The following is a 24,009-nucleotide window of genomic DNA, read 5'->3' on the forward strand; positions in this document are numbered from 1 at the left end:
TTTTGTTAGTATACTAAATCAAATACTGTTTCCAGCAATCAGAAATGAAAGTGGCCACTATTATTTAAATGGAAACTGGAGGATTGACTTTCCGAGAAGCCTAAGATTTGCTGGAACAATATTTCACTATGAGAGAGTCCCACATGCATTCTTGGCACCGGAATCCATCTCTGCTCTTGGTCCAACAAGGGAGGCTGTTTATATTGTGGTATGTATTATATCCATCTTGGTACATGAAAAGAAATAGTATACTTTTTTCAAGAAGATTTAATCATTTCCTGAACTAAAATTGACTTTCCTGAACTACAATCGGCTGCAATTCATAATATTTCTTGTGTCTTAAAAATGAAATGACTGATGACAGCATGTAACAAATCAAATATGACAAATCACAAATAAAATTTGTTTTTCGAAGAAAGTACTGTACTCAAACTAATACCTAGCATATGCAGTATCAATCTAAAAGGCTCAGGCAGAAAACTTTACAATATATTCACATAGCATGTCCTATACCATTCATGTCACTGATATATCCCACTCCCCCAGAAACAGGAGCTCCTTTGAAAGACAACTCTGCTGTAATTCCTGCACAGATTTTTATGTGAACATGGCCAGCAAGTTGCTATCCACCTGCATCCACACAAATGGCCCTCATCAAACAGTGTTCACAAGCAAACATGAGCACCCACTGACATAGTAAGGTGCACAGCATTCAGCCCTCCACAATGTGCTGCACAGTACTGTACACTGCACAATATCCTGCACTGCATAAACCAAGCTATCTGTATCATCAGACATTAGGTTTCCTGAAATATACAGGTGGGAACTGTTCTTCAAAAACATCGTTCACCCTCATATTATTTTTCTGTTATTATTAGTCCTTCCGTGCCCTTGTTCCCAGACTGTTTCCTGCCCTTCCACCCTATCTCACAATGTTTTTGCTTCTCTTTATCCATCAATTCAGTGAAATTTATAGGCGATAATTTGAGTTGTTGCCAAGTGCAGCTTCTGGAATAGTGCTGTGAGGCCACTTTTATGACCAAGAAACAAAGAAATCTATACAAACTGCACATAAAACATTGTTTCTGAGTATGTGTTCTCTGGTTTGAAGAGGCGTGTTAAGATTGACATAGTCTGTACTCATAAGTGCTGTGTGAAAAGCTAGGTTGTCCATTTCTACAAGCTTCTTATGACAGGGGTAGAGCCAAGTTTGCTTTGACGTAAAGCTTTATGCTCTTCTTGACAGAGAGCAGTAACATGCAGACCCTACAGAAGAACGATTCTGCCATCTACTGACAATGTTAGAATAAAATTGTTGAGGCTTTCATGGCCACTTGTTGACAAATTACCTGGTGACTTCTGCTTCATGTTCTTTTGCCAACATTTGTTTGATAATTTTTCTGATGTTGCACCATTACCAGTGATTGGCATTGTCAAATCTTTGCCCTTCATTGCTGGTCCACCACAAACAGTGGAAGGTGAAGCTTTGACAATGCCAGCCAAATGTGCTCACCAAACTTCAGGAAATTTATCAAATGAACGCTGTCCAGAGAACCTGAGACAGAATCCTACAGACAATTTGACAGTGTTAGAATACATTCTGGACTCAAACTTCCTGCAACCAAGTGTTACAGACTTCCTGCTAGTTAATGCTAATGCCCTGGGAAATGCAAATTAATGCTTAATTAAACCAAATGCAAAAATAATACACTTAAATACAGTTATAAATGGTTTGAATACAATTATGCCATCAAATTTAGAAACTAAGAGGCATTATTTCAGTATTATGAAAGGGATAGTTGCTGCTCACCATATAGCAGAGATGCTATAGGCACAACAAAAAGACAGTCGGAAAATGAGCTTTTTTCCAACAAGGCCTTCATCGAAAATAGACGCCATACACATACACACACACTCACGCAAACCCAACTCACATACACATGACCACTGTCTCTGGCAACTGAAGCCAGACTGCGAGCAGCAGCGCATGATGGGTGAGGCAACCTGGTGGTGCGGATAAAGATGAAGCTGAGGCAGGGAGAGGGAGGGACAGCATGGTAGGCGCAGGGGATGGTAAAGTACTGCTTGTGGGAGCATACAGGGACGAGGTGGAGAACAGGTAGGGCAGCTAGGTGCAGTCGGGAGGTTAAACAGGTGGCGGGGGGGGGGGGGGGGGGGAAGTGGAAAAGAAGACAAGTCAAGTAAAAAGACTGAGGGTACGTTGGTGTAATAGAGGGCTGTGTAATGCTGGAATGGGAACAGGGAAGGGGCTAGATGGATAAGGACAATGACTAATGAAGGTTGATGTCTGGAGGATTATGGGCACAAAGGATATATTACAGGGAGAGTTCCCACCTGTGCAGTTCAAAAAATGTGGTGTTGGTGAGAAGGATCCGGATGGAACTGGCTGTGAATCAATCATTGAAATAAAGAATGTCTTGTTGGATGGCATGCTCAGCAACGTGGTGGTCCAGCTGTTTCTTGACCACAGTTTTTTGTCAGCCATTCATGAGGACAGACAGCTTCTTGGTTGTCATGCCCATGTAGAATGCAGCACAGTGGCTGCAGCTTAGCTTGTAGATCACATGACTGGTTTCGCAGGTAGCCCTGCCTTTGACGGGATAGTTTATGTTTGTGACCAGACTGGAGTAGGTAGTGGTGGCAGGACATATGGGGCAGGTCTTGCATGTAGGTCTATTACAGGGATATGATCCATTAGGCAAGGGGTTAGGAGCAGGGGTTGTGTAGGAATGGATGAGGATATAGTGTAGGTCCACTGGATAGCGAAATACCAGTGTGGGAGGGATGGGAAGGATAGTGGGTAGGACATTTCTCATTTCAGTGCATGACATGAGGTAGTTGAAACCCTGGCAGAGAATGTAATTCAGTTGCTCCTGTCCTGGGTGGTACTGAGCTGTGAGAGGAATGCTCCTCTGTGACTGGATGGTGGGACTTCGTGAGGTGGTGGCTGACTTGAAAGGTAAGGCACAGGTGATCTAGTTTTTGTATGTGGTTGGGAGGGTAATTACGGTCTGTGAAGGCCTCAGTGAGACCCTCGGTATATTTTGAAAAGGACTACTCGTCACTACAGATGTGACAGCCACGGGTGGCAAGGCTGTATGGAAGGGACAGCTTGGTATGGAATGGGTGGCAGTTGTTGAAGTTGAGGTATTGCTGGGGGTTGGTCATCTTGAGATGTACCGATGTAGCCATCTTTGAGGTGGAGGTCAGCATCAAGGAAAATGGTTTGTTGGGTTGAGTAGGAACAAGTGAAGTGAATGGGGAAAAGGTGTTGAGTTTCTGGAGGAATGTGGATAGGTTGTTCTCACGCTTGATCCAGATTGTGAAGATGTCATCAGTGAATCTGAACCAGGTGATGGTTTGGATTCTTGGTGATTTGGAAGCATTCCTCGAGATGTCTCATGAATAGATCGGGACAGGACGTTGCCATGCGGGTGCCTGTAGCCAAACCCCAGATTTGTTTATAGGCAATGCCTTCAAAGGAGAAGTAATTGTGGGTAAGGATATAGTTGGTCATGGCGACTAGGAAGGAGGTTGTTGGTTTGGAATCCATCAGATGTTGGGAAAGGTAGTGTTCAATAGTGATAAGGCCATGAGCATAAAGGGAGGTGGCATCAGTAGTGACTCCTTCCTGAATTTTCCACTGTTAGTTTATTTCAATATCTGTAGATTTCAGAACTTTAGGGATATCGGTACAGAACAAAAAACCAACATACAACATGTTGAGCACCTGTTTTCGAAAGAACGGTGTTGTGTTTATGTTTATATTCATCACGTTTGTGTAATACAGTTCTGTCCAAACCATGTTGTCGTTCATTGTGAGGTGAGATAATAAAAACACTACAACTGTGTACAAAGTGTTTTATTTGTGTCTAAATTCAGTTGACTGTGAAAGTTACAAACATGAGCAAAGTAAGTGAATTATTAAAAATACCATTTAGCACCAGGTTTTGGATTCTAAGTGGTGGTGGGAGAGAGTTTTTGAGGGTGAGGTAAATGTAGAAGGTCTGCGATACAGGGTTTGTCAGCTATGAGGGGATGTGCAGAAGCTTTGGAGGTAGTTGTAAAGGTGGTGGATAATTGTAGTCCAAGGTGGGAGTAGGAAGTGAACAGGGTGTAGAGTTTTTTGAGGTGTCGTTGTGCCTGTTGCTGTAATTTCTGGTTTTGACTACCTTTCATCGTGCCATGAAATGAGGAATGTCCTACCCACTATCCTTCCCATCACTCCCACAGTGGTATTTTACCATCCACTGAACCTACATAATATCTTCATCCATCCCTACACAATCAGTGCTCCCAACCCCTCGCCTCATTATATACCTGTAATAGAAGTAGATGCAAGACGTGTCCCATACATCCTCCCGTCACTACCCACTCCAGTCCAATCACAAAAATCACCTAACCCATCAAAGGCAGGGCTACCTGTGAAACCAGTCATTTGATCTACAAGCTAAACAGCAATCACAGTGCTGCATTCTACATAGGCATGACAACCAACAAGCTGTCTGTCCTCATGAATGGCCATCGAAAAACTGTGGCCAAGAAACAGCTGGGTCTGCGCTCTGTCTAACCTCCTGACTCCACCTGGATGCCCTACTCATCCTCCACCTTGTCCCTGTATGCTCCCACAAGCAGCACTGTACCATCCCCCACCTCTACCCAGCTATCCACCCCCCTGCTCACTCCAGCCTCCTCCTTACCCCCACCATGGGGCTGCCTCTCCCATCATGCGCTGTTGCTCGCAGTATGGTTTCAGTTACCAGAGACTGTGAGCATGTTTGTGTGAGTTGCATTTGCATGAATGTGTGTGTGTATATGTTGTCTATTTTTGATTAAGGCCCTGTTGGCCAAAAGCTCACATTTCAACAGTCTTTCTGTTGCACCTATCTGCAACTCAGCATCTCTGCTATATTTTGAGCAACAACTATCCTTTTCATAATATTGTTACATTCCATCCTGGATTTTCCACTTTTTGATTATTTCAATATTTGTATATTTCACAACAGGGTTATTGGTACAGGACAAAAAACTAACATATTAACCATATGTTGAGCACCTGTTGTCAAAACAACAATGTAGCATTTCTATTTATGTTCATCACATTTGTGCACTACAGTTGTGTCCAAAGACATTGTGGTTCATTGTGAGGTTGGGTAATACAAACCGTACAGCTGTAATGTTTTCTTTATGTCTCAATTAAGTTGACTGTGAAAGTTAAAACATGAAAAAAAGTGAATTATTAAAAACACTATTTAGCGACAGGAGGCTCAGTGAGAAAAATTCAGATAAAACACTAGGTAGGCCCAATCTGCAGCAGCAAACAAAAAATTGGCATCATAAGATCAGTCAGGATTTTTACATAAGAACAAATGGATTTGTGCTGGTGAAGAAGACAATGGTGTTTTTGGCTTTCCTTGTGTGTATTTTGGGGAGATGTTAATTGGTGTAAGACTGGAATAACTGATACTGGGTACACATGGTCTAAAATGAATGTATATGAAATGTCAAAGTAACACAGGAATAATGTTGTGAGTCTTCTTTTGTAGGCAAAACAAACTTTTAACATACCAAACGAAAGCATTGGTATGTTGATAGAGACACAAATAAACACAAGCACACACACACAAAATGCAAGCTTTCGCAACCCACGGTTGCTTCATCAGGAAAGATATGTGCGCATGGATATGTGTGTGTGTATATGTGCAAGTGTGTACCTGTCCTTTTTTCCCTCTAAGTTAAGTCTTTCCTCTCCCGGGATTGGAATGACTCCTTACCCTCTCACTTAAAACCCACATCCTTTCGTCTTTCCCTCTCCTTCCCTCTTTCCTGATGAAGCAACCGTGGGTTGCGAAAGCTTGAATTTTGTGTGTGTGTGTGCTTGTGTTTATTTGTGTGTCTATCAACATACCAATGCTTTCGTTTGGTAAGTTACATCATCTTGGTTTTTTTTTATATATATATGGGATATGGGTGTGTGTGCGAGTGTATACCCGTCCTTTTTTCCCCCTAAGGTAAGTCTTTCCACTCCCGGGATTGGAATGACTCCTTACCCTCTCCCTTAAAACCCACATCCTTTCGTCTTTCCCTCTCCTTCCCTCTTTCCTGACGAAGCAACTGTTGGTTGCGAAAGCTTGAATTTTGTGTGTATGTTTGTTTGTGTGTCTATCGACCTGCCAGCGCTTTCGTTTCGTAAGTCACATCATCTTTGTTTTTAGATATATTTTTCCCACGTGGAATGTTTCCCTCTATTATATGTGTGTGTGTGTGTGTGTGTGTGTGTGTGTGTGGGGGGGGGGGGGGGGGGGCGCGCGCACACCTTATGTGAGCAGTGAAGAATTGCATGGTCGATGTGTGTGTGTGTCCACATGCATTTTTGTGTGTGTGTGTGTGTGTGTGTGTGTGTGTGTGTGTGTGTGTGTGTGTGAGAGAAAGATTTTTGAGGTTGGTAATATGTTTTATTTCCCATGCAGATATGAAAGAAGGAAAGCAACCTCTCTCTCTCTCTCTCTCTCTCTCTCTCTCTCTCTCTCTCTCTCTCTCTCTCACACACACACACACACACACACACACACACATACACACACACGTGCAAAATTCTGTAAGTATACAAATATTTCCTAACATGTTCTCCAGGAATATATGAAATTCTTACTGTTCATAAGAAGAGTGCCGTTGTAACAAGTTGTTCCCGCTGTCCCTCCTGCTCCTCTCCCCCCCCCCCCCCCCCCCCACCCCGCACCCCCACCCCCATCCCCGCACCCCTCCACCTCAGTGTAATGCCTCAGTGACCACTGTTTACCAAAGTGATACATGTTGAAGAGGAAAAAATATACTTTAAAAAAGTTAGTGTTGAATGCATTGATAAAAGTTAGTTTAAAATATATGTGGGCTTTGTTTACAAAGGAAGCCTTACTGTTAGTATCTAAGATGATCATGTTGGGAACTGCCATTGTGGAGAATTCTGAAATATGATATCTGACAATTTTTCACATCCTTCTCACACAGAGTCATCTTCTCTAGCAAAGGTTTTATGGTCTAATGCAGGAGGTATTTCTAATTTTGATTATTAATCTGTAAAATTTGGTGATGTTGATTGTTTGAAGTGAATGTTATTTTAGTGTGAAACTTGTTTTGTGTTTATTTCACATTTTTTAAGTGAAGGTTATTGAACACAATTATTTTTGTGAATCGTACAAGTAGAATGACATATTGCTTTCTTTTTCAAATATTTTTTTTTCTTATAGCTTTTGTACCAAGGAACTAATCCTGGAATACATTATGAATACAGTATTCCTAAAGGAGTTTCACAGCCTACAGATCCAGACACCTACACATGGATCCCTGGAGATTTCTCAGACTGTACTGTGACATGTGGTGGAGGTAAAGCAAAAATAAATTTTTATTTATCTCCTATCAGTCCTTACAGTTGCATCTGCATATTTAATCCAGAAATCATACACATAACTCAGAAATCAGTCTCGTTATTATCCGATGTCCTCCCAGGTCTATTGGTAAATAAAGAGTAAGAGAAAAGAGTGTCTTTATAAACTCCACTACAGCTCCTAGTTTAGAAAGTGTACACAGATCTTTATGTATTTAACAAATTTCTGGAACACTGAAATGTGATGCTAAGAGCATGTTAATAATGAGTACTTTTTGTGATCCTGAAATTCAGTATTGCTACATCCAAGAAGGGGTTATCCAGCTGAGGAACAACAAAAAATGGAAGATGTGAGTATTCAACACAGTTTATTCCTCTACAAACAAAGACAGAAAACAGAATTGTACAAAATTCAGTGACTGGACCTGCACTGCCACTGGGACATTGATAGTGAAATCCATGGAAGACACTGGCGATCAGAGTGCTGAGTAGAAGAAAACTCAGAATAGTTCAGTTCCTAGCAGAGCTGAAGTCCAGATGAGAGTAATCAAAATGCTTGGCATTATGGCAACAGCTGTAGCTTAGTCCAGGATGAGACTGCCTGGGTGTGGTGCTGTGTGTACTTATGAATCCCTGGCGGCATACGAATATGCCCACTGTCAGTGAACCTGTGGTAGTGTGACACAGCAGGATTGGATCGATGCCAGTGTGAGCTATTTTGTCAGGGCATGCAGCTCAGTGTTGCTACGATACATCATCTTCCCTCCAAGAAACCCATTTGATTTGACAAAGCAGCTCTGTAATACTCATGTGTTGATTGAACATGCCAGTAACAAATACAGCAATCTGAATTACTTAAATGTCTTCCTTTAATCTGACCTAATATGGATCCCAAAAACTTGAGTAGTACTCAAGAATAGGTCACACTAGCATCCTACATGCAGTCTCCTTTTAGATGAGGTACACTTTCCTAATAGTCTCCCAATAAATGTAAGTCTACCATTTGCATCCCATACTACTGGCCTTACTTGGTCATTCCATTTCATGTCGCTTTTCAACGTTTTGGCTAGATATTTAATTGTCATGACTGTGTTGAGCAGTGCACCACCAATATTGTATTTGAACAATACAGGGTTGTTTTTCCTACTCATAGCATTAACTTACATTAGTCTACATTTAGAGCTGCCATTCATCACACTAAATACAAATTCTGTCTAAGTCATCCTGTATCCTTCTACAGTTACTTTATTTACACTGCATCATCATCATCAAACAGTTGCAGATTGCTGCTCATCCTATCCACCAGGTTATGTGGGTATAGCATTGCACTACAAACCAGTCTGGAGTAATTAACTGCCAAGTGTTAATGCAGCAAATTGACATCTTAGGGTGAGAGGCACTGTCAGCCTGATGACCAGTTATATGGAGTAAGAAGGTATACTGAGAGTGCATGGGCAGTCTTTCAGTCCACAGATGCTGTGAGATACACCAGCCAGAGTCTCTAAAGCCAAGATGGGACATACAACAGCAACAGGGCTTCCAGAAAAGCTGACCAGATGAGAAAACCAGGCCGAATGAAATCACTATTGTCTGATAGCTATGCCCAAGAATTCCAGCTTATTATGATTTCCAGACTAAAATTCTGTCACGAGGAAAGCACTAGCTTATTTGACTCTCATAAATACCACTCAGATCAGACCTCTCTCTCAGATGTTCTCAAGTTATTGCCGACACGACAGTGTTCTACTGTGTACATGATTGTATTTGTCCATTTTTGTTAAACTTACATTCTCTTAAAGCATTTTGGCCATATGTTTTGAGATTTAATGAGATGTTCTATGATACATTAAAGAAGTCTGCACTTCATATTTGAAAGAATTACTTTGTGTGAGACTGCACATGATAGCCTCAGGTGTTGGAGTGGTTGAATACACGAATTTAATACATGAATTCATGAATTTAATATAAAATCTTCAAAAATCTAACTCATAAATTTGAATTTCAGGTTTCCAGGTGCGAAATGTATCATGTATCAGACGGAAAGATGGACTAGTTGTTCCTAATGATCTCTGCGATCCTTCATTAGAACCCAGAAGGAACGAATCTTGTGGTACAGATCCTTGCTTGCCTGAATGGTCTGTTGGTGACTGGAGCAGCTGTAGTGCTACTTGTGGTGGGGGAGTGCAGACAAGGCCAGTTTATTGTGAAAGAATAGTTAGCAACAACCTCCCATCTATAGTAGATGAGGAGCAATGTCTGGAAGTATTGGGTCTAAAACCTCTCACGTCACAACCGTGCAATCAAGATGTTGTGTGCCCAACATGGCATGTTGGCCCTTGGAGACCTGTAAGTACCATAAAAATTTCAGTTGTAAGATAAAAATCAAAATCAAATTAATATTATTGTTAGTTTGTATATTAATTGGAGTACTGTCATGGGCTGTGTCAACATTGCTTCAGATACATGTTGACTTAGCTACATTTAATAATAAAAGATTGTTATTGTAACCTGTGTCCAAAATGAATTTTTATCCTACACATTTCATATAAACTAGTATTCAGAAGGCAGAGATCTAAATGTACATTTAGATGTAAAGTAATTAGACAGTAATTATAAGCAGCTGTGAACAGAAATAGTCCATAACCTGGAATAGTGTAAATGAAATACATAAGGCATTGAGTAGTACATTTGTATAATAAAATAATATTTTTAATATTAATTGGTTTAAAGTGTTATAAATTATACACTCTGAAAGTTCTTGTTTGACATTTCAGTATTGGTTGTTCAACACATGCTCATGTGATGGAAATAATGCATTGTTGCCAAGTTTGCTCATCCAAATAATAACGTAAAGATGTTTCTTGAGATTGTACAACAGATTTTTTTATGTTATTCATTTGTGTCCAGTAGCTAGCTGTGTATGCTTCACTTGTATTTATTTACCAGCTTCCTGCTATTAATGTTGCTGTTTATTGTCATCATAAAGAATGCTACATGTGACGTGTCTCTTGGACTTCTCAATAAATATAACAATAGTAATTTATTTTCATTGTTGTACATGTAGTTGCTACATATTTTGACCATGCATTACAATATTGGTGTAGTTAGTGTATACAATTTGGCATACGGTGGTTAAACTTAGTATATTAAACTGCTCAAGACAGTTTTGCACCACCTTTATGACTCTCAGAGTTTATGTTTTCTTGACAGAAACCAGAATACTCATTTGACCCACAGAAAACTGAACACAGAGTGAGTCACTAACTATTGCCACCAAGAATAACTCTGGAAGTATGATCAGAGGTGTAAGTTTGTGGGACAAAAGTTGCATGGGGTAACGGGGGCCATAATATGATGTTGGTCTTTTGTTGCTAGTTGGGGTCACTTCAGAGATATGAAGGTCAAATTTATTTTCTTAAATGGGATGCTATAGTTTGTTACTTATTTTCTGATAGTGGCTATCAAGACGAATCCAATGATGTGTAACAATAAGGTCAACGAAGGTCACAAAGGTGGCATGAACATCCATTCACAGAAGGTGTTCGAAGTGATGACCATTGGTATCAATGTAGTGCTGCAAACTTCTTATCATGGATTGAGTGGTGTTCCTTATCACATAGGCACTTATTGAAGCACATGCTCTGACAATTCTCTCTCGCATATCTTCAGGTGTAGTTGGGATGTCTTTATAAACAATGTGTTTTACGAATCCCCACAAGAAAAAATCCAGAGGCATCGAGTCTGGCGAACGAGCCGGCCATGACACATCACCTCCACGTCAAATTCAATGATTTGGGAATTGTCTCTACAACTCATTTCTAGCCATCAGTGAAAAATGTGCCAAACACCCATCGTGTTGATACCACATTCTGTTCCTTGTTTCTAAAGGTATTTCTTCCAATAACAGACCTAAGTTTTCTTGCAGGAATGTGGTGTACTTCCTACCATTGAGATTTCCTTCTATGAAATAGGGGTCTATAATTCTGTCCTCCAGATTCCCATACCATACATTCACTGACCATGGTTTTTGGTGTGCAACTTGCCACAGCCAACGTGGATTTTCAGTTGTCCAATAATGCATTTATGCAAATTAACATTTCCACGTTTCATGAATATAGCCTCATCAGTAAATAAAATCAAATTAATAAATGTGTTATCCCCCTGAATCTGAAGTTGATCCCATCGGCAGAATTCAATGCGACGCATACAATCCGTACCAGTTAATTCTTGGTCGAGACGGGTATGGTAAGGATGATATTTATGGTGATGTGGAACATGAACAACAATACTCTGGCTCATGCCAGATTCCCTTGTGATTTGACACAAACTAACACAAGGATCCTGAACCACAGTGGTGAGAGTACCAATTTCCATTTCCTTGTTAGTAACTTTTCTTTGCCAAATATGTTTCCGATGTGTTAAAGATCCAGTTGTTCTCAATTAGTCATACATATATTTAAATGTATGATGTGTAGGGTGAGTATGTTGAGGATATCTTTCAGCATATATAAGTCTCTAGCTCTCACTGAATTTCGTTGGCATTCTCCATAAATGAGAAGCATATCGACTTGTTCTTTGAAGGAATACATCATTCACATTCACTTGATTTGATGATACTAGTCTTACTGTTCCTACTAGTGTTGTATTGTGAAACTGTTGGATGGTGTTTACATGTCAGTGGCACGTTAGATGGATACAGCGTAATCGGTGCATACTTATTATTTGCACGATAAACGAGAGAGAATTATCAGAGCATGTGCTTTGACAAGTGCTGAAGTGATAAGGAATACCACTCAATCCATGATAACACATCATTGGATTTGTCTCGATAGCCACTATCAGAAAATAAGTACCGATCTATAGCATCCCATTTAAGAAAACAAAGTTGACCTTCATATCTCTGACACGACACCACCTAGCAACAAAATACCAATTTCATCTTATGGCCCCCATAGGCACAGGCAACATTTGTCCCGCAAACTTTTCAGATACTATCATACTTTCAGAGTTATTCTAGATGGCAATAGTTAGTGACTCACCCTGTATAACTGAGTTTGTATTGTCTGTACAGTTCAGTAGAGAGTGTTGTGCCTCCCCCGTCATGAACAGGACAGTACAGTTTGTGTGCACTGTTGAGTCTGTCAGCATGCCTTGGTAATTTCAATCTTAATTTGTGCACACATTGTTACTTTATAGTAAGAAGGGATGTCAGCATGTGAAGTTGTCATTTGAACTTTTGTAGTCCTTAGTAATATCATTTGAATATTTAACTGCTTAACTTTGAATATCCGTCTTGTAGTGGTCATCCACAGTCAAAGACACTAGCTGATGACCACTACTTACATGTTAAAGCACCATAGGTACTCAAAGAAGAATGAAGGAAAACTGTGTGCTGCTGTTATGCAGGCAACTGGGAGGTTTTGTCAGTTCAGACAGTATTCACCTGTCTGCACATGATGAATTTGGCCCCTGAGTATCCACTACAAGTAACAGAACAAACCCACTAGTACTGTGATACATGAATAAGATAGTAAAAATGGAGCCTGGGTCATTGGTTTCTGGTTCTCTTCACAGGTGTGTGCAGGATTTACCAAACACCTGAATGTTCTCAGAGAGGTGTGTGTAGACAGACAGAAGTTAGTGTACATCTCAGGCATACAATCCCATAGCTTCAGAAAGTAGTTGTGTCACTCAGTATCAGCACAGATGTTTGGCACCTCTCAACTTTATCAATGGTAATTTGAGAACTGTGCAGTAGTGGAACAGAATCCTGAAATCTATTGTCGAGCCCTAAAGCCAACATTTTGGCAATGGGTTCATTTTTCAAAATGATGATGCATGAGCACACTGTGCCCACATCATAAACACCTTCCCCCAGAAGTCAGGAATCAATCAAATGGTACGGCCCTTAGTATGATGCTGGCATGAATACGATTAGTTGTGAGTGAGACCACTTGAAACTTGCAGTCATTGGAGCAGTAACTTTCCTGGCACTATACGACCTCAGAAGAACTGCCATCAAAGTGTGGGAAAAGCTTGAGCAGTAACCTGCTGGCCACATTGTAGATAGCATCCTAATGAGTGTCTGAGAATATATTACTGAATGGTAATCAGCAGCAGCTTTTGATTTCACAGAAGTGCAAAGATGAATGCTTTCAAAGAGATTGACTTTCAGTTACCATTTTGTTTTGTTCTGCTTTTATTACACAGTAAGGCTTTTTTTTTTCTTTCTTTTTTTTCATAAGGCTTGTACTTTCATTCTCTGACTCCTTAAAATCAAAATTCACACATTTTCATAAGTATATACATGGTGCAGAACCTTTTTGAGCAGTTTACTTACGTATTTCCTAGCATCATACATATAATTAGTAGGAATAAAGCTGGAAAATCATGCTTTGAACTAAGAATCTCAGTTGAGGGGACATTGTTTTTTTTTCCCCCCTCTAAACTAGAGGAGATACCAATAATGGCAACTCTATACAATGACAAGCTTTTTGAGGGAGCAGAGAATAGGCAAGTATGTTAAAAATATAAAAATTAATGAATAAGAAAGCAATAAATCACCTGATCACAAGATACGGAGAGATGTAAGAAAATTGAAACAATTTGAATTGTCATGTGTGTTAATGAAATAATACTGGAGAGACAGTTGACACATCAACAGAAGTTGACTAGAAACAACAGTCACTGCTCATGTATAATATTTTATCTTATTATGAATCGACTCATAGATCAGAAATGTTTATCTATTTGGCTATTAATGTCAGTCAGTGATTACACAAAATACAGAAGCAAATGTGACATTTTCATACCAAGTAAATGCAGTATACTTCACAGTTCATGTCATAGCATATTTCGTCTATGCAGTCATATTAATTAATCATTCAAGCTTCATCACTAAATTACAAATTTTGAGCACCAAGGTTCATCATTACGCCATACTCGTTGACACTTTAAGGAAACAAAGTGTGCTGCCTTGCTATGACAAGTGGTGTGCCTGCATTCTGGCATGATAGGCATTGATGCTATATATCAGAGGACATAACTTCAATAGATATATGTATTGTTTTTTAATAAAGTGTACAAAATCTTTCCTCCAGAATTTAGCACAAATAGATCTCAAAATGCAGATGACTTTGCTTACATACCAGGTGGTTATAATTAAACTGATGGTGTTCCAAATGCTGCTGTGTACATTGCAGGATGCTAAAAATCATAGGTATGTTTATTAATCGGTGCACTCGTGCAGAATACTGAAAAGAATGATAGTTATACTTTCTGCCACCAAATGAAAATATGCCACTGTAAGCAGTCAGAATGGGAACTGATTCTTGTTTTTTCATCAGTATGCTTTTTGTAAAGTGGCTCTTGGTGTAAAAGGTTAAGAAGCTAGAAGTTTTTAGTAGGGAATGCAATGGATATTGAGAGGGAAGACCGTGCACTGCTGGTCAAGTTGTTTTATCAGAACAGCAGCAAGCATTGCAGGTATATCACTGACAGAAACACATGCGTAGAAGTGTAGAAGTCTTATGTCAATAAATAGGCTGCAGAATATGTTAAAAAAAAGGTGAATTAGGTGGTGCAGCAGGTGGCCCATTCCCATGGTAGTTGTTGATGATGTTGCTGTAGCTATAGCCAACCATGCAGCTCATGCCTCAGATTCTGCAGCCAGTGCTCAAGCTATATTGTGGGGATTGTCTCTCCCCTTGTTAACAGTTCAAAAGATTTTGTGGCACATTGTACAATGGTACCCCTGTAAGATTCAGAATGTGCACTAAAAGAGGCCCCAAGATAGGCTACAATACCATTACTTTGCCTTCATTTTTTGGCATGCGTGGAAATATATGGCATGTGGCTGGAGAGTATTCTGTAAATGGATGAGACACATTTTATTCTGCATGCTGTCATGACTGCACCGAACTGTAGTGTGTGGGGTTCTACTCCACCACATGTTGTGCAGGAACACCACTGCACTCGGCTTATATGACTGTGTTGTGGTTTCACAAGCTCCTTCATTTTCAATTCATTTTTCTTTGAGGAGGTAACAATTTGTGGGCCTGTTAGATGTACAGTGACATTTGTATGTTATAAGAACCTCTTCGTGCCACATGTGATTTCAGCTTTGCAAGAACGCAGCCATGTCTACACCAATGTTTTCATGCAAATGGTGTGTCACTCCTTGTCACTTACAGGGTAAAAGATTTGCTTCAAAAAACTTTCAGTAATGATCACATCATCTCTAGGCAATGTCAAGATGTGTGGCCTTCTAGATCCCTTGAACTAAATTCATGTTACTTTGGTTGTGGATATATTTGAAAGGCTGTGTCTATCGGGGTTGTATGAAGACTATTTGTGATCTAAAGAGTAGCATACATTGACATGTCACTCTGATTGTACTAGATATGCTGTGAGCAACTGTTGGACACATTATGTTGTTGAGTTGGGAGGCTATATTGAACACATGTTGTAACTTTTGACTCTATCCTAATAAATGTGCCAGAACCACCATTATCATGTGTTGATTGTTGCTCCCCTTTTCATGCATCCTGTCGTGTATACAGCTCACACTGTAGCACTCAACAAGGAAGAAGATTTTATTATAAATAATACTCATAATACACAACATTGTTGTACAATGATGTGCATTTAAAACAAAATCTGCAGCTCATTAACAAAGCAGAATAAAAAACCTTCTTTCAAGCACATACACTGCTTCTGTACAATCCATCCACAAAACATGATCAGACAAACTGCCTCACAATCATTGGCAAAAAGATCAACAAATGTTAAGGGACATAATCAGCACTATTTGTCCCACACCATCTATTCATGAGCTACAGTTAACACAATTTGTAACGAAGGAAGCTTTATTAAAAATATAATACTAATTATGTTACAAAAGATATACAACATCATTATACAATGCAGTTGAATCATTAAACAACATGTCTGTAGAATGAAATTTTCTTTCCGCAGTGAAGTGTGCACTGAAACTTCCTGATAGATTAAAACTGTGTGCCAGACCAAGACTTGAACTCAGGATCTGTGCCTTTCACAGGCAAGAGCTCTACTGACTGAGCTACCCAAGCTTAATTCGCAACCCATCCTCCCAGCTTTACTTCCAATCTTTCCTCATCTCCTAGCTTCCAAACTTCACAGAGGCTCTCTTGCATAATATGCAGGACTACTACTCCATGAAGAAAGGATATTGCAGAGATGAGCTTAGCCACAGCTTGGCAATTGTCTCCACAAAGAGATTTTCACTCTGTAGTGGAGTGTGTGCTGATGTCTTGCATCCTGGCAGATTAAACACTGTTCCAGACTGAAACTTGAACTCAGCACCTTTGTCTTTCATGGGCAAGTGCACTACTGAGTGAGCTACCCAAACACAACCCAAAACTCATCCTCTCACCTTTACTTCCCTGCAAATGTCTCAAGTTCAAGACCTTGTCCAGCACACAGTTTTAATCTGCCAGGAGATTTCATATCAGTGCACAGTCTGCTGCAGAGTGAAAATTTCATTCTTGAAATGTCCCCCAGGTGTGGCTAAGCAATGTCTCATTAATATCCTTTTTTCCAGAAGTGACAGTCCTGCCAAGTTTTGCAGGAGAGCTTCTGTGTAGTATGGAAGGTAGGAGATGAGGTACGGGCAGAAGTAGAGATGTGAGGATAGGTCATGAGTCATGTTTGCGTAGCTCAGTCGATAGAGCACTTGCGCCTGTGAAAGGCAAAGGTCCCGAATTTGAGTCTCAGTACAGCACACAGTTCAACAGGTCTGTAGCTCACCAATAGAGGAAAACAAAGATTTTTTATTGAACAAGCTATGTCTACACAATCCAAGCGCCAATCTGGAGCACATAAGGTGGCTCACAATTACATGCTATAAATTATATGAAAAATAATTGTTCTGTGACATACTCAGTGTATTTATTACACACACCATGTATTCATATGAGCTACAAATGAACCAATGAGTTGTACTGAGGAAAGAGACTTTGTTAAAAATATAACACATTAAAAATATAACACGTTAAAAATATAACACGTTAAAAATATAACACTAATTATGTTACAAAATTAACAGTCTAGTTATACAATGGAATTGGTAACAAAAATAACAGATCTGGAGTTTTACAGTGATGTAGAACACAGATTTTTAGTGGACAGGTTGTCCCACACAATCCACGCCAGAAGTTGGGAACACACGAGACGTGCTTATAGTAATGTACAATGAAATGGAAAAATAACTGCCTCTTGACTTAGTCATTGTTGTTGTTGTTGTTGTTGTTGTCTTCAATCCAGAGACTGGTCTGATGCAGCTCTCCATGCTACCCTATCCTGTGCAAGCTTCACCTTGATGTACCTACTGCACCCCACATCATTCTGAATCTGCTTAGTGTATTGATCTCTTGGTCTCCCTCTACGATTTTTATCCTCCACGCTGCCCTCCAATACTAAATTTGTGATCCCTTGATGCCTCAGAACATGTCCTACCAATGGATCTCTTCTTCTAGTCAAGTTGTGCCACAAATTCCTCTTCTCCCCAGTTCTGCTCAGTACCTCCTCATTAGTCAGTGCTAATATATATAATGCCTAGTTGTATGCGCCACAGATGCAACTCTTTGATTCTAAATTGAGGCTTGAGAAATAACTGATATAAGTGCATAAACTGCCCCCAACCAATGATCAGTCAGAACTTCAATATATGTGTAGTCTGTATACTGGAACTGTTAAATATGTGGAGACATAACACACACACACACACACACACACACACACACACACAAGTAACACGTAAGAGTGATATATACAGGGTGAAGAAAAATTCATGCACTTGGCCTTTGCAGTGCGGTTCCTCACATACTAACAATACAACAATGTCTTTTGCAAAATTTTGTCCTACGTGTATTTCCTGTGGTAAATGGAAGTCAAAGATTGCCAATCTGGCAACACTAAAATCACATGTATGGTAACTGCTACTCTGTCAGCATATAGGTGCAGTTGGTGCAGTGGATAATGTTTTGGGTTAGCAAGAGAGAGGTGGAGGGTTTGATTCTGGATCGAGGCAAATTTGTTTTTATTTGCTAAATGTAGTGTGCATGGTATGGTATCTGGTGTCTTAACTGTCATACAGCGATTAAGGTGGCTCTTCTGCAAAACATTTGCACTTACATACTACAAACACAGACATGGAAGTACAATCATTTTCATTAGTCAACTTTTAAAGAAGCCTTTTACACATTGGCGGCATGAACTGTTTTGCACCACTGCATCTACTAGGTTACAATCCTGTTTTGTGTGTACCCACCCCCAATGGTCCGATGGATTAGTGCCAACTATTATTCTTGCCACATTAAGGACCATTACATTTCGTTAGGAATGTACTATGTAAATGTTGGGTGCATGTGGCTTATGAAAAGGTGCATACTATAGTATTACATGGCAGAATGAAACTCGCAAATAAAAACAAATATGCCTCAACCCATCATCGAACCCTCAACCTCCAGCAAGCTAACCCAAAATGCTATTACTGCACAACCTGTACAGCACTAGTCCTGTGTGCTGACAAGAGTAGTCACCATACACATGATTACAGCATTGCCAGACTGTCCATCTCTAACATCCACTTACTGCCGGAAATATGCACAGGACAAAATTTTGTGAGAGATATTTTTGTATTACTAGTATGTGAGAAATGATGCTGTGAAGTCCGAGTGCACAAATTTTTCTTTACCCATTGGGCATGGTTTGGGCACTCATATCAGATATTTTCAGAGTCTCAATTTTCACTTATTGGGTTGCATATGTAGCACATATGATTGTACGATACACAGGACATTAGCATTGTGTGTGTCCAGTGGCAGTTATTTTTCCATTTTGTTGTAAATTACTGTAAGCATGTCTTGTGTGGTCCCGATTGATGGCACTACTACACTAGCAAACCGCAGACCTGGTATTTTTATTACAAATTCCATTATGTAATTGGACTGTTAATTTTGTAGCATACTTAGTATTGTATTTTTTAATAAAGTCTCTTTTCTCGTTCTTGTAGACAAATTAAAAAGCTTGTCTGGAACCAAGGAACCATAGGGAGCCTTTGCTAGTAGTCGTGTACTCTCTGCTATACTCCAAGTCTTCCAAGCCAAAATGTTTGTATCAGGGAAAGCCAGCTGCAGCCCGCTTGTCAACTTCCGGTCTCCGATTTTTAGTGCGCTCAGTGCCAAGTAATACTAGTGGTGCCAAGTAATACTAGTTGTGCCGTGCCACCCAGGCTGCACCTGAGGCTAAGTCAGCTCTCTTAAGGTAGCCAAGTGCCTCGTCACCAGACAAAACACATCACCTCCCTCAAGGCCTCACTATGCCTAGAGTGTAACCATGCACTAAAAGCACAAATAACTGAATGAATATTTTTTTTTTGAAAGATAAGGAATTAGGAAAGGAGATAAGGAATTTTTTATTGTCTATAAAACAATATACAGTCACCAGAAATCTTTATTTTTTTATTTAGTTGTTGCCTGCTTTGGCCCGAATGAAAAGATATTCATCAGCATTCAGCTTCTTCTTTCTTCTTGTAGACAAATTAAAGGGCTTGTCTGGAACTAAGGTACCATAGGGAACCTTCGCTAATAGTCCTGTACTCTCCACTATACTCCAAGTCTTCCAAGCCAAAATGTTTGCGTCTGGGAAAGCTTCAAGGCCACCGTAGTCTGCATGGTGCCCCCACACAACAGCCGATGTCAACCATGTACTGCCTCCAAAGACAACACTAACATCACATGTGAACTGCATTCTCAGACCACGAAAGACATTTGGACCACCGATAAGGTGCTGTTTATTGAATTTCCCAGCAAGATCAATGTCTATTGCTTGCAAAGACTTGTACACGGGTGCACTACACCACAAATGGCAGTGATAACCGAGTCGCAAAGGCATTGCAGAGGTATGTTTTCAGCACGTGTTATCATTTGCTCTGCGGATGTCGATGAGTGCAGACACTTTACTTTTGGGTTTCACTGGGTGTTGGCTTGCAACATTCACTTGTGTAAATGTACCTCTGCAATGCCTGGGCGACATGGTTATCGTCGCCGTTGGCGGCGCAGTGTACCTCTGTACAAGTCTTTGGAACCAGTAGATATTGACTTTGATGGCTGTAATTCATATGAATTGCTGGTATGTGTGAGAAATACATAGGTTATGTTCCAAGGCAATTGTTTTTTGTTTCGTTGCTTGTAATTGCAAGCCAGCTTATGTACTGACACTTGGTGGGTGGATTGTGCGGGTGCAGCTTGTCTGTCAAAAAGCTTTGTCATGCTCTATTGTTGAAGTACAGACCTGTTGTTTAAAGATTTGACTGCATTGTACATTGGTATTGTATATCTTTTGCAACATAGTTAACATTATATTTTCAATAAAGCCTTGTTCACTACAAACAGTTTTAACTGTGCTCATGAATAGGTGATGTGGGACAAATAGCACTGGTTATGGCCAGTGACATTTGTTGAACTTTCTGCATTTTTGTGAGCCAGTTTGTCTGATCATGTTTGGCAGATGGATTACATGGGCACAGTTTTTTGTTTTACTTTATTTGAATAATCAATTGCATTGTACAATGATTCTGTGTATTATTAATATTGTTTTTAATAAACCGTCCTTTCTTGTCACATTTTATTACATACTATACAAGCGCAGCACAGTGTTTTGAAATCTATTTTTGCTAAATTCTGTGGCAAAGATTTTGTGCATTTTATTAAAAAGAATGCTTCTATTGAATATATATCAACTGCAGTGACATCTGCGAGAATGCAGTATACTTCTTTTCCTTAAAGTGTGAACATGTGTGGCGTAATGATGTCCATGGTACTCAAAATTCATATTCATGTGACAAAGCTTGTGCAGGTAATTAATGAGAGTGTACCATCAAAATACTCAGCGACTCTAGTTGTGCAGAATATTGCATGATTCTGTATTTTGTGTAATTTGGAAGCATGTTATATCACGCTGCCTATATATGCGTATTTTTAGATCTGAAGATGGTCATTGTTGACCAAAATTAACAATCTGATTGATAAACATTTGTGGTTTGTGACTGAATTTATAGCAAAATACAACAAATAATACCTGGATCACCAGAGAACCTTACTGGTGCTATTTCACAGATTGTACTCATATATAACACTTCAATTCACAGTATTTTCTCCTCCACACCAACAATAATCTGGTACTTATTTTGCTAGGTAATTTAGTAACTGGCTTCCTTCTGGAGCTCCCCAGGTGGACATTTGCTCTCCAGCATGTCCATCACATCTTGTAACCTCTTGAGTTAGCCTCACGTTATTTATTCTAATGTTGTACATCATCAACTTTTAACTATGTCTTTCTCTTTCTGTTGATCAGGTTTTGCCTTTTCTCCTTCCCTTGTTGGTTTTCACTACTTATATCTGTCCTGCTCCTAAGTTCTCAGAAATTACTAACTTATTTTCTTCTTAGTTTGTCATATATCTAAACATGTTGGGAAATGATGTATCTTTTGTTTTCTTCTTTCTGTCAAAATCACTTCACGTATTCTGCCTCACTATCTGTTCATTTGTTAACTTGATCATGCCTGAAGCATATTTATTGATCTTTCTCTTGCAGTACAGTACTTTGCTGTCTTCTCAAGAACTGGAATTTTATATGTTTGTATTCTATTGTTTATGTAGTTAGGTGCTCACACATGCCACTTGTGTATTTGTCATAACGTGGTATGTGATAAATGTTATTGGTCCCTGTAATCTGTGTTACATCTTTCAGAACATGAAAAATTATTACTGGCTTCCAATCACCTGCAGATGAATGGTTGGTGACGTTTAGGTGGTCATCAAATATCAGGAAATTCTCTCTCTCTCTCTCTCTCTCTCTCTCTCTCTCTCTCTCTCTCCCTCACACACACACACACACACACACACACACACACACTTATGCTGCGGAGCAAAGAAGAAGGTAGGGAAGTGTTGGGAGAATGTTGACGGAAGCTGCCTGTGAACTCTGTCACTCTGCACAGCATGCCTGCGCACACTGCCAGTTTGACTGTTTCTCTCTTGATTTATATCAATAGAGCCATACAATGAAACAGAAGTGAACTATCTAGAAAGTCTTTCATTTGTCATATAGTTCAAAGCAACACATGCCACAATCCATCATATTGTCTATGACAATCACACATTATTGTCTACAACAATCATACATTTCTTTTACTAATCTTTTGCTGCAAACTCCACACCTCCTTATCAGGTGGACCGGTTTTTGAGGTAATATGATGGTACTTGGAAAGTGCCTTTTTCAAAGTCATAAGGGTCTTCTGTTTCATACCTTTGCCCTACTGCAAAAGTTCACAAATGAGTTTCAAGCAGAATACTGCCATTGATATGTTTTTGCTTGTATGCAGCCTATAAACAGCACCTGAAGACATTTTTATTCTATTTCACAATTTCTCTCACAAATTCTGGCACTTTCAGCATCAGGTTACATGTATCAGTTCATCCCATTTTTCCAGTGTAATCCAGCACTCATTTCAGTTTAGATTTTTCTAAGTTTGTTTGGTTGTCTCATTTGCTCCTTGGTGTCATTACAGAAGTAAGACATGTTGTCAGCATGCACATTTCTATTATATTATACCACATCACTGTCATTATTGATGTGTTAGATCAAAATCCCACATCTCCTCTTTGCAGTCTCCATTTGTGTTTTCTCAATCTTTTCTTCTATATATGCAAACTGCTCCTTCTGCATTAATTCCTTGATGATTCAAATATTGAAGGAGATGTTGACTTGTGAACTGTATGTCAACATAGAGCACATGTTGTGTTCCAAAGTATTCTTGCAGTATTGCCCACTAGTCCCAAAAATCCACCATATATTGTGCCAGTTATGACATCTGTGTTAACTAAAAAAAAATTCAATATCGATCTGGTTTAAAAGTCTTGAAGAAATAATGTTTTCATTTTTTAAGACCTTATCTTTGATGATGGAGTGGATTACTTTGAAAACCAAGTGTCCTTTGAGAAGCAGAAAGCTTTCATCAAAGCAGACATTTTGTAAGAGTCTGACAATGTATACAATATTTTCATTCAGATATGAGATGACTGAGTTCAGTTTACAACCTACATCATTTTGCAGAATGTAGTGTGTAACAAATATCTGTCATGAGATATTATTTCCCAAAAACTGGCATCTGCGGCAGTGAACTCGTGGTCAGTATTCAGAATAGCTCAATTTTTCTATTCCTGTCACTAGAAGAGCAACTGCTAGGATAACATAAATTTCATCAAACACATTTATCTCTTCTAACATTTTCATGGTTGTGCTATGGAACAACAACTTTATATAACCCACATGTGTGATTACAATTAATCTCATTTATAATAAGTGAAATTAAATTGACTCCTGTGTAAAACATTTTGCAATATAGTAGACTTATTAGCAAGGTTGATTTCTCAGCCAAACTTGATAAATCAGTCAGTCGTGTACAGTAGGACTCAACTCTCCTGTCTGTCATCGAAGACCTAAGCTTATTCTCTTGTCTTGCTCTTCCTGCTTTTTGTCATTTTATCACTTCTGGAAGGCAAGTA

At 39.5% G+C, this 24,009-nt stretch overlaps 1 protein-coding gene across 3 annotated transcripts in view; it reads left to right on the forward strand.

The window, feature by feature from the left end:
- LOC124796273 (papilin) overlaps window positions 1-24,009 on the forward strand; it is a 259,683-nt gene that overhangs the window by 30,675 nt on the left and 204,999 nt on the right. For all 3 annotated transcript variants that reach the window (XM_047260389.1, XM_047260387.1, XM_047260386.1), the window contains exons 5-7: window positions 36-208; window positions 7,266-7,401; window positions 9,408-9,748. In XM_047260389.1, coding sequence (XP_047116345.1) covers window positions 36-208; window positions 7,266-7,401; window positions 9,408-9,748 — 650 coding nt within the window. The remainder of the gene's footprint in view (window positions 1-35; window positions 209-7,265; window positions 7,402-9,407; window positions 9,749-24,009) is intronic.

Source organism: Schistocerca piceifrons, chromosome 4 (assembly GCF_021461385.2).
Source record: "Schistocerca piceifrons isolate TAMUIC-IGC-003096 chromosome 4, iqSchPice1.1, whole genome shotgun sequence".
Lineage (NCBI taxonomy): Eukaryota > Metazoa > Arthropoda > Insecta > Orthoptera > Acrididae > Schistocerca > Schistocerca piceifrons.